Source organism: Patagioenas fasciata, chromosome 1 (assembly GCF_037038585.1).
Source record: "Patagioenas fasciata isolate bPatFas1 chromosome 1, bPatFas1.hap1, whole genome shotgun sequence".
Taxonomy (NCBI): domain Eukaryota; kingdom Metazoa; phylum Chordata; class Aves; order Columbiformes; family Columbidae; genus Patagioenas; species Patagioenas fasciata.
Window position 1 is genome coordinate 126,556,905 of NC_092520.1, and position 15,979 is coordinate 126,572,883.

The following is a 15,979-nucleotide window of genomic DNA, read 5'->3' on the forward strand; positions in this document are numbered from 1 at the left end:
CTGATTTTGTTTTCTTCTCTCCTTGTTTTTCCCCTGTTTTTCCTCCCTTCTCTGTTACTCGCTCTTCCCAAATCAACATTGAAAACATGTGCTCTCCTAACATCAGTATATATTCTGAATCAGTTTTCTCCCAAGTCTTCCACCTAGGTTCAGTTTAAATCTTGCTGGCTCCCATTATATATTATTCTAAAATCCACCCTGTCCTGTTCATTGACCCAATTACATTTCTCATATGCTATCAGTTTATCAGCTTTTACTTCTAATAAGGCAATGAGAACAGAGACTTTACTACTTCTGGTTATTACATTATTACCATACTAGTATCCTCCTGTTTACCAGCCAGAGCAGGCTGCATGGCAAAAGAAGACAGTGAGGCCTAAATAAGTTGTTTCAAAATATATTTGTGATGCAGTAAGAAAAAACACGAGCATCTTGTTTAATGAATTCTGTACCTGTGAGTTACAAGTTACACCAGGCAAAACCTGAGATTCAGTATGTTTTTATACTTGATGCTGTCAAAGCATATTTAAAAGTAATACAAGTAATATTTTTATCTCAGCATGATAGCACGCAGTTGTAAATATGATGTTTTGTACTCAAAAGTGATTTTGATGTAGTATCAGAAAGATTGTGATATAGACCCTTACCTATCTCCTGGTATTTTATCTGTAATTGTTCCTGGAAGTAGGGGAAATTTCAAAAGCAAGTTGAGGTCAGTCTAACTCAGCTGCCTTTCCTGGGGTAAAAGAGCATCTGAATGAAATATAATGACCCCTCTCTTCCAGGAATGATTTTGTGAGGTACGATTTTCCCACTGCTCAGCCAACAGTCTTAGGGGATTTCCTTGCTGGATGAGTCTAGTGTGGAGGTTGCATGAGCAAATGCCTCAGAGGAAGCTAGAACAGAAGAGCTGCTTAAGAAGATTAATGACTGGATTCCTTAGAAGCTACCTGTGAGAGAGGTGTTCTCTTATGTGTGAGCCAAACACAATTAATTAAAATGGGTCAATTAGCCTGTCAAATACAACATGTATCCAGAGTTCAAGCTTTTATGTATTCACACCAGAAATTGTAAAATGAAGGGTGAGGGAAGACCTACTTGAATCATACAAGGCAGATGGACAACACGAGTTGGTGAAGAAGTAGAATACTTCCTTCAGCTTCCATGAGTCACACACTCGTGAATAGGTAAATGCTGACCTGTTGGGTCCTGTCATGAGTGTGCATCACAGCAACCTTCTGCATCTGCACTGCCCTTTAGTATAACAGTCAAAAAAACCCTACAGAGATAGAGAAATGTGCAACCTAACACTGAAACAAAACTGTTTCTTGAGTGAAGCAGTCAAATCCCAACTATGTGAGCAAGGAGGGAATCCTAAGAAACTCCAGCCTTTTTTTCTTCTAAATAAACATTGAGGCACCAGTAGCATCAGAACAGGAGAACCTTAAAATGTTGAGTTTTTTGTCCTAAGGATGCAGCATAGATTGAATTTTGAAGTCCCTGGAAAGAAAAACACACCTTGATAGAATGAGTTGTGTTGAGCCAAAACTAAATGCAGTGATCAAAATATTAATTCAGCCAGCTATGAGATATATTGTAAAGAATAGACTGATGAGAACTAGAAACCACCTTTGTTCTATCAGTCACTTGAAATGCATTTTCTTCCAGATGAGTCTAGAATCTGCACAAGCATCAATGTATGTAAATTCAGAGATGAAAGCAATAATTCATACTGGTAGGAAAGCATAATGCATTTCTAGTGTGAATGCCAATCATCCTGCATAGGTTGTATTCCTGAACAATGTATAGGAAGTGTACGTGCACATGATCAAAACTGAACATTTCAGAAGGCACACAATCCAGAATACATCTGTGGATCTTAATGGTCAAAATGATTGAGAACTTCGGGTTTACAGCTTGTTTGTAAGCATACGACAGATGCAAAATAGGGCTGGGATGCTGTGTTCATATTAAGCAAGAATTGAAAGCCTTAGACATGCCTCTCCCTTGATTCTTCAAGAAATGCTGGGCTTATAAGGAAAAGGTCAGAATCTGTACTGTCTGGGGAACTAGAGCAAGGAGCCTTTGATGAATCACGAGAACTCCTGCAGTCCAGCACCAGTATGCAGTATGCAAGCTTAAATACCGTGTCTGTTATACCTATTCACCTTCAAACCTGCCAACAGGTGAAACAAATTACTAAAATGCATGACAAATGAATGAAAGGTAACGTACTTATGTTTGGGTGGATGTTAGTTAATAACTGCCAGGTTCTTAGCATTATCCTTTAGACTAAGATTTATAGTTGGATTTGCTTTACAGAAATGAGAAAATAATTCTTAAAAATACAGAAAACCAAATTCTATTAGGAAGAAACTATCAAGATGCTTCATATAGCTTATCAGTTTGAACACTTTCCTAGCAATGGAACCAAATATTAAATGTGGTTTTCCTTGTGGATAGAGATAAGCATAATGTGTCGTAGCTGAGTGGGCTATGCAGTTATTTGCTAGTCACTTAGTAGAACAATAGAAAGATGTTTAAATTCTTTTCCTGGATTTGGGCAATAAAGCATGACTTCATGACACAGATGGGACAAGCAAGCACATTGGTCTGGTGTATCCCAGCTAGAAGGTGGAGGGTCTGCTTGAGAGAGACTTGAATTTGCAATGTGGAAGCATGGTCCCTACCAGTTATTTCAGAAAATTCATCCTGCAGCTTCTTGGAAAACTCATTTGGTTCAATGGTCATCACACAAATTTTGAGGCATAGGGCAGCTGCGTTTAATTCTCTACTGACAAAGGCACCAAACTGGCTAAGGTTAGGACAGACTTTCACTGACAGTTCTCCCTCACACACAGACTTGCTAACCCACTAACTGTAATCCCCCAGCCCAACCACGTGGCCACAGCTCCTGCCCAAGCTTGAGAGCCTGATTCACATCAGGTTCAGAGGTGGAGCTTGGTGGCCACCTCTGTCCCTTTCCTGCCAAGAGCATGAGACTTGCCCTGTGCTCCAGCCCTGCAGGACAGCTGTATGCCCCAGGACCTGTGCCACAGTCCCTACTTCTGCTCCCTGGGCTCTGCTTCTCTCTTCTGCCACTCAGAGGCCCTTGTGCTCATCCCCAAATGTCATTTCAAACACACCCAAACACAAGGAATCGTGTTCGTATCCAGTCCTGCAGCAAAAACAATGGACCACATTTCCGTCACTCAATGGTATGGTCTAGGGATACTGGTATATACGACAGGCTGATCAGAAGCTGGTGAGGTGGGCCCCATAGATATCCTTTCCTATAGCAGAAATTAAAAACCTTGCTCAGTAAGAAGAAATGGAAACAGCCACCACTGTGATGAGGAATCAGGGCATCCTGGCACTTACTTCATTTTTCCTTTGAAGATAATTTCTCTGGTCGTCTCTTACATGAAACACCTTATTTTGGAGTACAGTGGAACAGGGAGCCTGGCACAACTGAGCTGCAGACTGTCCCTCAGAATGTAATAAATCCAAGTTCTCTGGGTTTTTTAAATGGAAGAAGTGAAGCAGAATTTGAATAGACCTGAGTCACTGACAAATCCTTTACAAAGGACAGGAGTGGAGGTCAGTGACAGATATTCTGGACTGACTAAGTATGTCAGGCTTAGTAAATGGTTCTAGTACAAATAAAATGCAAGCAACATTTAAAAAAATAATTTTGATATTTTCAAAGCAAACATTTCCTATTTTATTTTACATTCAGTCATTTATTACAATATATTTACAAATACTTTAACACTGTTTCAAGCTTCTGAACTGGAAAACAAATGATTCCCATCACCCTAAATAAAATATGCTAATTACACACTGAAGAGTTAAGCTCAAATCTGGCCTGAGGCGGATAGCAGGCACTCTCATTTTCTTCAGCACTTGAAGAAATGGCCATTTATAGGATTACATACAGCACACAAATTGCAGAGGGACAGGCTTTATGTTCAGCATTGTGATGCAGATCAGCAGTGCACTAACTTCTTAGCTGGAAAGCCACTCCAAATAGCTGCTACCTGAAGGATGTGGACAGGACTGCAAAGATTTGAAGCCCTTGACAATGCAATCCAATCCAATCCAGGCACTACCAAATTGATATTTGATATGTTATGTTGGCAGAAAGAAAATCCCTGACTGAGAGACAGAGCAAGGGCTGAGGAATAATACAGCTGTCATTCCTGGCATGGAGGACATTTTTTTTAACTTCTAGGACTGATCAGATTTTCACTGTTAACATTTCTGCCAGACTTCCTTTCAATGAAGCATCGAGGCTAGGATGGAATATTTTGTAGGATACTTGCAGAGGAGACAGAACGGTCTGATCTGTCCTCAATTTGTTCTTAAATTAAGATTAAAGGGGAAAAATAGCATGACAGAGGGAGTGGGAAAGGAAAGCATAAGAGCCATTGCGGTGATCAAATTCACCCATGGACTAGCTCAGTTTGATGTAATCCTTAGACAGCTGATTGAGTGGTTTGCTGTCCTTCTGTGATGAAGGACCAAGGCATGGCTGTGATCAGAATGTTGCCCTGGTGTGGGGTATGGTTTGGGGGAGATGATGCTGTTGAGTATTCACCATCTTTTCTTCATAAGCTTCATAAAACAGTTGAAAGTCAGACTGTAGGTAGCATTTCTTCTCTGGAGCCTTCTGATGAGGCTGTTCATTATGAAGTATTGTTTAGTCTAGAAGAGACAAGCATATTGGTCTTGTAGGTCAATAGTAATGTATTTACAGAACATCTCAATTGTTAAAAATGAAAGACACAGACATAAAACTGAATGCTCTTAATGACAGAAGGATTGAAATGCTGGAATGTAGGCTCCACTTTTTCTTTGTTTTTCTCCCTTACTGTTTTCATCACTCCAACTCTTATGCAAATGTCTACACCAAATTTAAGCCCATCTACATGAATTGCCAGTCACCTGCTTCTGGACCAAGGTTACAGCAAGTCTAGACTTTGCTATGAAGATTTTTTTTGCACAAAGACCAAAGATGTGATATCTGATGTTTTGTGAACTGACACATCATATTTTTGGCTCCTATGATTCATTGAACTAGTTTGAGTGAATGGACCTTTTTACCCTATAATTTAAACTGAAGGATATTGAAGGGCAGCTGAAAGTCTCCCCAGCTAAAAAGAAGCCTCTTTTCTGTGAGCATTAGAAGAAACTCCCCAAAAATGCAAACTGTGCTGATGGCTTTTCTATACAGCAAGTGTAGACTCATTAAATGCATTTTTTTTCTTTCTAACTCCTTATGCTCTTATTTTATAGTCTCCTGTAAGTGGAATATGAATTCAAAGATTATGTTTCAAATTTGCAAGACTGTGTGGGTTTGAAAGCAACCAAGACAAGTAGCCCAGTCCTAATTGAGACCTTTGTTAGTGCAGAATCTAGTAAAATGAACTACCAATTTGGAATACATTAGCTTTCACTTCAAATGCCACTGATAATTTGCAAAAAACTAAGAGCAATAACGGGAAAAGGCATAAAACGTCAAATTTGTAGCAAAGCTGACAATAAAAAAGAATATTCACTGTGAATTACAGTGTTCCTGATTTGCTAGAGCTCTTACTGATTCTGCTTTAATAAAGGATCTTGTTCTCTCAAGGGATTTAAATACAGTAGATTATCTAACATGCTCAACTAATGCTTTAAGTTCCTTATCTGAAAGCTTATCCTTGACAACCTGGAAATCTGTGATCTCTTCCTAATGTGTCTGGGAGACTGATTGGCCAGTTTAGTGATTTGGCTATATATTACCTGGATAGGTACACATTTGGTCAAGAACCACTAGCCTTTGTTTCTGTTGAGAATGATCACATTTTCATAGCTTTTTTGGAAAGCTGTTCTGAGAACTAATAACAACTGACATAGAAAGGGCATCAGTTCCTGCTGTTTTGCAGCTACTCGAAAAGATGAAAATGTTCAGAATGGAAAAATCATCAATGAAAATATTTTGCAAAAAATTCAGTGAAGGTACACATTGATCAAAGTCAGACATATGTTTGGTGGAATCTAAAACTTCAGGATAAGAAAATAACAACTTTGCTTTCTGACAATCTGTGCCAGTTACTAAAAATATTTTAATGAACTGTTGCACCTCTAGATACATTGGATGTGCACAGGCTGGATTGCAAACATGAGTCATTAGCAGTTCAAATAGCCTGGCTCACAGTAGAACGTGGGAAAGCCAGACAGTTTTGTCTAATCCTTACTGGAGGGGCAAGAGGGGAAAGAGGTAGCTAATCTAGACAGCTAGTGATCTATAAAATGAAGTGCTGAGAAAAGGGCTTAAGGGGAAGAACCAGAAAACTGTGCATGGAATAAAGTGCAAGCTCACTGCAGAGAGAAAACCAAAAAGTCAGCCTCAGAACTACAATAAAAGCTGATAGGAAATCTGTGGTAACATGGTATATGGCATATATCAGGAATGTGAAAATTATTTTCACCAGGGGCCACATCATCCTGGCAGTTGCCTTCAAAGGGCTGAATGTAATTTTAGGACGGTATAAATGTAGGAGTAGTTACTGATGTGGCCCCCATGAAAATGAGTTTGACACCCCTGGCATATACTAACTTACCCTAGTATTTACCCAGCCTCTTAGACCAATTTTGTGTCCCAGGCAGGGCCCCACATTGTCATGATTAGAACTCAAGTTATCTCGATCTGACATCCTGGAGTTATGCCTATTTGCTATAGTAAAGATAAAGCAAGTAACTGCTATACAGAAAATAATCATTGAGGCTTTAACTCTTCTATGGCTTCTGCTATAGCCTGTGCCCCACAATCCATTAAAAAAGACCTCTGCTTCCAGAGCAACCAAATGTAGGCTGAGTCCCACCTTAGTCTCGGGAGAACCCCCTGCAAGAAATACATCGCTCTGCTGCAACAGGACAGTTTGTAAAATCCAGTCAAAATGTTATGCCCCCAATTCCTGTTCAGGTGGCTTGTGATAGTTCTCCCCTGAGACATGCAGAATGTAAACCAGTAGGCCACCATGGAAATGAAGTTATATTGTACGCCTGAGCCGAACTGAGTTTGACAAAAGGGAGACTGTCCTCACCTTTCTGGGCAGGCCTATAGCTCTGCATTTCTTTTCACTGGCTCTGGTGCTTGTCTGGCCCCACACAGAGCTAATCCAAAAGAAAACTGCTGCCTTTCCTAGCAAATTAATTTATTGCTGAAGGGGCAAAAAACCCAAGGGCTCAAGTGGATGCAGGTCCTTCCCTTTCAACAGCACGGAGAAAGGATCACCTCCAGCTGTAACAGATAACTCTATCCATGGGCTAATTTACCCCTGCACTTGGCCCACTGTGCAAAATGGAGTTCTTATAATATTACAAAATTACATTCTCAGTTTTGTACGGACACATCTGACCTTGTAAAAGCTTCTTCATTAAGAAATCTAGTCCCTGAACATGCATAAAGGATCTAATTTTATGGTAAATATTTCTATCCTGCACTTGTGAAGAAAAAAAAAAGGATAATATATTAATATTACATGAGAATGATGAATTATTTTTCTATCCATTGACACCTATGGAGGATGAAAAAGACAGTGTTATTTTTCAATCAGCAATCTCTATGACACCTGAGTATCCAAAGATCCTAAAACAGTAGGAGACTTACAGCCTTCTAATGTTAATATTTAATAGCTCTCAGTACAGCTACAAATTTGAAGGCCCAAAGGAAACCTCACCTTATCCCAAGGATCAAGTAGAATGACACCTGAGTATCCAAAGATCCTAAAACAGTAGGAGACTTACAGCCTTCTAATGTTAATATTTAATAGCTCTCAGTACAGCTACAAATTTGAAGGCCCAAAGGAAACCTCACCTTATCCCAAGGATCAAGTAGAATGACACAGGTAATAATAGACCCAGCATCCTTAGTAATCCTAAACAAAACAGTGATGTTATGTGAATTAAAGCAGTCATGCCATGTGTGATTCAATCAATAAGGAGCTAAAGGGTAGGAATATAATGAAAGCAAGTCCACATGGCTTTATGGAAACAAGTCTTGACAAGCAGGGCTGACTTCACTTTTTGATGAGATTACAGGTTTGTTTGATCAAGGTAACCACATGGATGTGATAGACTTGGACCTTCCTAATGAATTTGATTTAGTACTGCTTGACATTTTGATTAAAACATTAGCATTATGTAGCCTTAATAAAACACATTAACTAGATTAAGATCTGGCTAATTGATAGAGTTCAGCAAGCTGTTCTAACCAGATACTCAGCACTGACTGGGGATATTTTTAGTGGGGCTCTGAAGGCAGGAACACTATGCTTGCTGCCATTTGATGTTCTGGAATTACATGGATAATATTGGCAAATGTCCCACAATCTAATGAGGAATGGGCAACTATGGAAAGTCACAGTTTTGCCTGCACTGGCATAAATGGGTTTCTGGTATTTGATTATGTCCTTTCTCTTCAGTTCTGCATAAGCACAGAGGTTCTCTTGCAGGGTAAAGTTGCAAGGTTGTGGTCTAGTCTGCTGCTGATGGGCTTACAATGATTTTGCTCAAGGGTCATTGATTTTAATTACTAATTCATGTATTATCAAAAGTAGTATTATGAATCACTTAAAAAGCAAAAATTCTGAAACCAGGAGCCACCTATCAATGATCTTTAAAATGCAAAGAAGACCTATTGCAGACTTCTATATGTCTCTATTTAAAATAGCACTGATAGTTGCCTGAGATTTAAATATGTTTGCAGCTTGACAAAGTCAGGAAATTCTAGGCCATTGGCTGAATCAGAATTTACTATCAAAAAATAAAACAAAAAAGACAGATGAGGTAAGCAAAAATACCCAAAAGAGAACTGACCAGAACATTAACGATCAGTCATATGCAAAGCATATACAATCTCTATTATTACTTGCAACTAACCATCTTATCTCTGTCCTCCCTATAACTGTGACCATTATGTTATCAGATTTTCTTCCTCTAGCACCCCGACTTCCAGGCTATTCTTTTTCACAAATCTGTCTGTGACATTTTCTTCATCCTAATTATTTCATTTTTAACCTTATTTTTCCCTTTCCTATTTATAGTTCATGTTGTTACCTTTTCTTTGGGGTTTGTTAGCTTTCTTTTCTTTGTCTCTTGCATTACCTATGGTGAACCTAATATCAGCAGGACACAGCATTCTTCAAACAGCTTCAACTGCATTGTTTTGACTATTCCTTATTCTCCAAAAACCTGCACTTATATCTTTACAGATTTGCTTACTCAGTTCATCCTCTTTTTCATTTCTGTCTCCCAGCTACAGTCCTCATATATTTTGTTTCCAATACAAGGTTCTGTTCCTTTTTTTCTGGCTACAGAAACTTATCAACCTTTCCAGTTCCATCGGCAATGTATCCTTTATTTTTCAAGAGGCCATAAGTGAAGCTACAGTTGCTCTTCGAACTTTGCTGGAATCTTTTTATCTTTTAAATGGGGAGAACCTGTTAACACACAGTGATGATCCAAAGTTGTTGTTGTTGTTTGTTTGTTTGTTTTTAAAGTGCTCAGTGTCAGAAGCTGAAATAAACACACACTACCTTGCTTCACGGAACTGTAGGATTTACAAAAAGCAGATTAGGTATTAGAGGGTGTATAAGAACTATACTAAGCACTCTTAAAGAAGCTGTAAAGTGAGGTGACCAATGTGCATCATTTCTATGACTTTATTATATAAGCAGAGGTGCTATATGCTTAGTACTGTACAGAACAAGTTTGTTCCTTACACTGTTTTAGTCAGTTCCAAGCTTCCAACTACCTTGACAGCACTGTGCCATGAGTCACTTTTAATAGCTACTTCATTTGTTTCTGACCTGAATAACCTTTTTATAGAGTCTTGTGTGCAGTATAAAGCTTCTTGTGCCACATGGCAACACGGAGGCCGGAGATGCCATCCCACGTTGCATGCTTCCATGGCCTCAGACCAAGCCCTCGAGATTCAGCCTGGAAGATGCTTCAGGGAGACCTTATTGCAGCCTTTCAGTGCTTAAAAGGGACCTATAAGAAAGATGAGAACAGACTTTTTAGCGGGGTCTAGTTGTGATAGGACAAGGGGTGATGGTTTTAAACTAAAGGAGGGGAGGCTCAGGCTAGACATGAGGAAGAATTTTTTTACAAAGAGGGTGGTGAAACACTGGCATAGGTTGCTCAGAGAGGTGGTAGATGCCCCATCCCTGGAGACATTCAAGACCAGGCTGGACAGGGCTCTGAGCAACCTGATCTAGTTGCAGATGTCTCTGTTCATTGCAGGGGAGCTAGACTAGGTGAACTTTGAAGGTCCACTGCAACCCAAACTATTGTGTGATTCTGCGAATCACCCAACCATCCACACAAGCGCCTGGAAGAGCAGCCAGGGGTTATCTTATTCCTCTTGGGAAGAAAAAGGGGACTTGCACTCGATGTGCCAGCCAGTACCAGCAGACGGGCTGGAAACCAATTCGCACAAACCGCTCTGCGCCCCGGCTGGAAATGGAGACTCCCTCTTGCTCAGCGCCTCGCTCCGTCACCGCCGGGACCGCGACCTCCCGTCACATTTTGGGTTTGTTCGGCCTGAAGCTGAGCAACCAACTTCAGCGCTCCGCACTGACAGGAACTACCGCGGGCTGTGTCCCCCTCCAGCCCCGCTACCCCTCAGGCCCCCGCCACGGGGAGCGCTCGGCGCTCGGAGCGGCCGCAGCGCTGCGCACCCCGCGTCGCCAGGAGCCGCCCCCACTCCCGCCGCATTGGGGCGTGGCCGGCGGGGCGGAGGGCCCCGCCCCCGTGCTGTCCCCAGGTTCCCCGCCACGAGCCTGGCCCCGCCCCTGCCCCCCCCCCCCCGTCTGCGCTGGGGGGCGGGGCGTCGCGGAGGAAAGGCGCCTGACCGCTCGGGAGTGGGGGGAGGAAAAAAAAAAACTCCCCGTGCGGCCTTTCCCATTGGTGGGAACGCGTGCCCATCTTTGCGGCGTCCCAATCGGACGCCGCGGCTCACAGCGGCGGTCAGCCATGCTATCCCTACCGTAGCAAGCGCCAGCATGAGGCTGCGCCTGGAGCCTGCCGACGGCCGAACCGTTGAGAGCAGTTCCCACCCTCCTCCCCTCTGCCATTCACATCCACGCGACTCTCCCTCAGCAACCAATCGCAAGCTTCCACTGCTGTCAATCACCAGCCTTTCCCCCGCCCTTCTCTCCCGCTCTCCTCCCAGTACAGCCGGGCGCGCGCGCCGAGGAAGGGGCGGGGTGCGGGTCCCCGGGCGCGCGCTGGTGCGGCGGGCTGGGCGGGGCGTGGAGGGCGGGCGTGGGGGAGGAGGAGGAGGAGGAAGAAGAGGAGGAGGAGCTGCGGCTGCCGCCTCCGCCGGCGGAGATTTCAGTACCTCGGAGAGCGGCTGCGAGCGCGCCGGGCGGACAGGAGCCGCCGCAGCCGGCTGGGACCGCAGCCGCCCTCCGCTCCCCTGCCCCGCTCCGCTCCTGCCCCGGCCCGCCCCGCGCAAGGCACAGGCGTCCCTGGGAACCGTTAGGAACCGTCGCCTCAGAGCGAGCGTCGCCCCGGTTACTCCCGGGGCCAAGGGAGTCCGGTCGCCCCCTCACAGGGCACGGCGACGGCACGGGCTCGGTGACCGGGGCGGGCGGGAGGGCTGAGGGGGTCCGTCATCTCAGGGACGGGACAGGTGGTCGGCCCTGGACGGTCGGGCTAGCTGAGGGGGTCGCTCGTTACCGCCGCCCGGTCCTCACGGCGCGGCGGCCGGAGGGGCGCGGGGCGGGAGGGCGGCGAGGAGAGTGAGGGGCTTCCACCCCACTGTGGGGCCGAGAGCCCGAGGGGAAGAGGAGGATCAAGGGCGGCAGCGGCTGCCGGCACTCGCCGGAGCGGGGAGGGAGCTCGGTAGCGAGAGTCGCGGCAGCGGCTGCGAGCGGAGAGCGGTGGCGGGGAGTCCGCTCCCCCAAAACCCCGGAGGCAAATACACCCCGGACTGCAAGGGGTTTGAGGGGAAGAGGGCATTGAATGTAGCCGAGTTTTTTGTAGTTTTGTTAAGATAGCCAAGTACCGAAGGCAGATCTTAAGCAGCAAAGATAGAGACGTGGAGTCTACTGTTTCGGATGCCGGCTTGAATTTTTTATTTACTTTTCGGTTTTAACCACTGCTAAATGTGGATTTTGTGAGCGAACCCGATGGCGGTTGTTCCATGTTCCTTGTCTGAACGTAAAGCTTAGTTCTGCTGCTTGTGGAATATTTTTCTATTTATTTTTTAAAAGGACTGTTGCAGGTAGCTTTGACGTCTGACAAAATGAAGCCTTTGTATTTTTCACTCAATTATACCTAATATTGACATTGTTCGGTACAAGGGACTAAAGTGCTGCCTCACTCAGAGGACCATTAAAGACTTTTTTCTTTCGCTACGTGTAGCTGAATGTGTTGCAACACATCCTTTCTCACTCCCCAAATCTTCCAAAAGATTTTTCCAAAATGAAGAAGTTTAATTTTCGCAAAGTTTTGGATGGTTTAACTGCCTCATCCCCCAGTGGAAGCAGTGGTGGTGGCAGTGGCGGTGGAAGTGGGGCTGGTGGCGGCTCCGTGCACCCAGGAGGGACTGCAGGAGCTGCAGGGACTCCCAGAGATGAGATCCAGGAGACGCTCACTTCAGATTATTTTCAGATATGTAAGGTAAGGGCTGTAATTTTAATTTTTTTTTTTCTTTTTACCATGGAAATAATAAAAGCTACATTGTGTGTGGGGGCAGTAATATGACATCAATAAGCCTTTTACTTGAGAACTGCAGTGGTTGTATAAGGACTTTGAAATGAAAAAACAGAGATCTCGTTGATGGTTTTGGTTCCTGTTTTTGTGTGTGTGTTTGTTGTGGGTTTTGTTGTTGTTGTTTTCTTCCTGCTGCAGAGTTGAGGTGGTCAGTAAATTAGTAGAAATCTTCATTTCAGCATTCAGGTCCAAGTCCTAAATTCATGCTCAGATCCCAAATGAGTAACAAGGTTGTGGGCAGGAAAGCAAATAAATTGGTGCTAGCACAGATAACATTTGCAAGTCATTAGAAATTCAAAACTGTATACATCTACTTCCCTTCTTCACTTTATCATCCTCTCTTCCTTTCCTTTCCTTTTTTAAGGAAAAGTCACAAGCTAGAAATAAAAGACACTGGATTGATTACTAAACCTGACAATGCAATGATTTTTGAGGGACTGGCTGTAGATTTGAGGGTTTTCTTTAGTGTTAGTACTGAAGATTATGATTATATGACAATAAACTTAGTAGGACAGCATGAATATTCAAAGTTGCCAGATCTGTTTGGCATGGGGTTTTATGTGTTGTTTAGGTCCTTAAGTGGGAATGTTCTTTGAGTAGAAAGCCTAAGATATCCCTGTGTGTCCATGTTTTGAATATGTTTTCTACAACAAAGCTTTCAGTGGTGTTCTTAACTGCACAAGCAAAATCAGTACAAACTATTTGGTACTTCTGACCAAACCTGGAATATGAAAACCATAGTTTTGTAATGAAGACCAACCAAAAGGAGAAATGATAATACTCTGCTGTTAACTTCAGCATTAATTCTGTTGGCTTTACTAGAAGTTTTGTTTGCTTATTTGTTTTGCTTAGAAGCTTCAAAACCAGAATTCTTAATTAGTGCAATTTACATTATGAAGAGTAAATTAACTTCACCTATTAAGTCTATATTTTCCTTTTTTTAACCAGATACCAACTGATTTGAAATTTAGGTTATGGTCAAGTCCAGCACATTCTCATTTCTTTTTGTGTTTTGGGAAGAAGGAAGAAGTATAAACAAACAAGACAAGCTAATAAGACAGTTTGTGTGCAGATCTGGTTCTTGTGAAACACACAGCTTTCCTGATCTCAGAATTCATGGTTCTTCTAGTCTATTTGGTTTTCAGCTACAGCTAGTGTCAAAACCCTTACAGAGTTCAGGGGAAGAAGGATGAGCCCTCATGGCTTAAAGGGTCAGAGACCTTTGGAATAGGTTCTACATAATTCTAATTTCTGGAGGTTTTTAGTTCTTTGCCACCCCGAACCAGAACAGGCTCAAACCTTTTGAGTCAACTTATTCAGTAGTATAATAGTCTCTCAGTGATCAGTGCATTAGAATCATTCCCGCTTCCCAGGATTGAATTTGACTCCTCTTGCTTATGTACACAGTAACTTAGCCTTTTGTGAAACTGCAGGTATTCAGTACAGTGATTTCCCATTTTTGTCACTTCAGTAAAAAGATAATGCAAGTAGTCAAGATACATTAAGGTAGCATTAGAAGGTCTGACATTCTGAGACTTCTAAGAAAGGCTAAAACTCAACATAGTTCTTCATGTTTAAGTCATTTGATAGAGCCAAAGTTCTGTATTTAGTGTGATATATTTTTATTTTGTAAGGTATATTTGCAAAATAATTTTAAAAAAAGGCAACATAAGATGAAAAGAAAGATTCTGCCTAGTCTCAGTTATTTCCCTTCTTTGTCTTGATATTACTTGAAGATGGTGTTATGTTCTGATAGATCTACTTGCAAATAGATCTGTTTGGTGTACAGGAATATGTCATTTTGAGATTTCAGTAGGCAATATTTGCCTGTCTTAGCTCTCAGGTTGAAATGTTCTCAACAAAGTAAATATTTGTTTAGAAAGGCTTTTGGTTGTTTGCAGCAGCTCTTGCTTATGAATGCATGGTACTGCAGAAGTCTACTTTATAGTAGATGAAATACCAGCTTCCTTTTTTCAAGATACAAAGGTATGCTAAAAGCAAACTTCCAAAACACTCAGTGATTATGTGCTCATAAAATACTGCAGTGTTTATTCAACAGGCTCTACTTAATCAGCTGTGTTACAGTTTAGCAACATTACATGTTTGAATGAACCAACCAAATCCCACAGGCCCCAATCCTGCGTTGTGCTATGCAAGTCTACCGAAGGCAGTGGGACTTGATGCAGGCACAGCTTTCACTCTGCATGCTTCAGGGTGCAAGGTCTGAGCGATAATTTGTACCTCAGTTGGGATTAGATTAAATTACAGCAAAACACATAACATTCAAGCTTTGTCCCCTGAGCTTTTGTTGTGTAGAGCTTCTGGTATTTCGGTTGGGTGTTTTCATGTTAAGTTACATAAGTTACATGGGCTGCATATTTAAGGATCTATGATCTATGATACTGCTGCACACAGAACTGAGTAAAGCTAATGGCAGTTTTGGCTTGTTATCATCTGCAGGATCAAGGCAGATGGGCTCACAGTCCAAGTAGGACCCCGAACTGGTTTTCCTTTCTTTGCTGATTATAAAATCTTCGTTTAGATATGAAACATAAAAGCTGACTCATACTTAAGAATTAAAGGGCCTTACCCTGCCGTTCTTACTTAAATAAATTGCCTTTATGAAGTTTGTGGGAGGTCTAACAGCACAGATCCAGTCCTCTACCAGAGCACTGTTTTTATAATAACACACCTGATTTCATTAGTAATACATGTGAAAGCGCTCTCCCCATTTGGTGACATTTTTAGGATGCTTATTAGCACAGTGTCTATTTGAAATATAGACTAGAACTTAATAGAAGAATATGGAATATTTAATTTTACATGGAGATGCTCACAATGAGTTACTTTTGGCATTTATATTTAAATCATTAATGTAAACTTCTGTACCGAAAGACTAAAAATATTCTTAAAACTATTACGTATGGAATATCTAAGGCCTTTAAAAGCATGGGAAATTTATATGTTGGTAGCTGTACAAACGAATCAATGGCATTCTTTTCAAAGTACTCATGTAATGTGAAATTTTGTCCGAACTGTATTTTGTGACAACAAGAAGCTGAGGTATAGTTTATGTTATTTGTAGGGCTGCTCTTGGGGTTTGGATATCAAAGTGGAAATCATGAAAATACCTGTTATGGTTCACATTAATTGAATTGAATGTGTGAGATAGCAGCATCATGCCAAAAACTAGGCATGATCCAGTAGA

At 42.2% G+C, this 15,979-nt stretch overlaps 1 protein-coding gene and 1 long non-coding RNA gene across 5 annotated transcripts in view; one reads left to right on the forward strand and one right to left on the reverse strand.

Annotated features, from left to right (window-relative positions):
• Positions 1-3,747: 3,747 nt before the first annotated feature.
• LOC139827032 (uncharacterized) lies at positions 3,748-11,107 on the reverse strand. The gene is made up of 3 exons (XR_011737212.1): positions 11,039-11,107; positions 9,858-10,041; positions 3,748-4,707 (listed from the first exon to the last, which is right to left on the reverse strand). It is a non-coding gene; the product is annotated as an uncharacterized lncRNA (long non-coding RNA).
• Positions 11,108-11,384: 277 nt separating this feature from the next.
• Positions 11,385-15,979, forward strand: part of STXBP5L (syntaxin binding protein 5L) — a 202,093-nt gene continuing 197,498 nt past the window's right edge. For all 4 annotated transcript variants that reach the window (XM_071814146.1, XM_065842427.2, XM_071814153.1 and 1 more), the window contains exon 1: positions 11,385-12,678. In XM_071814146.1, the coding sequence (XP_071670247.1) occupies positions 12,481-12,678 (198 nt within the window). In that variant the 5' untranslated portion in view covers positions 11,385-12,480. The remainder of the gene's footprint in view (positions 12,679-15,979) is intronic.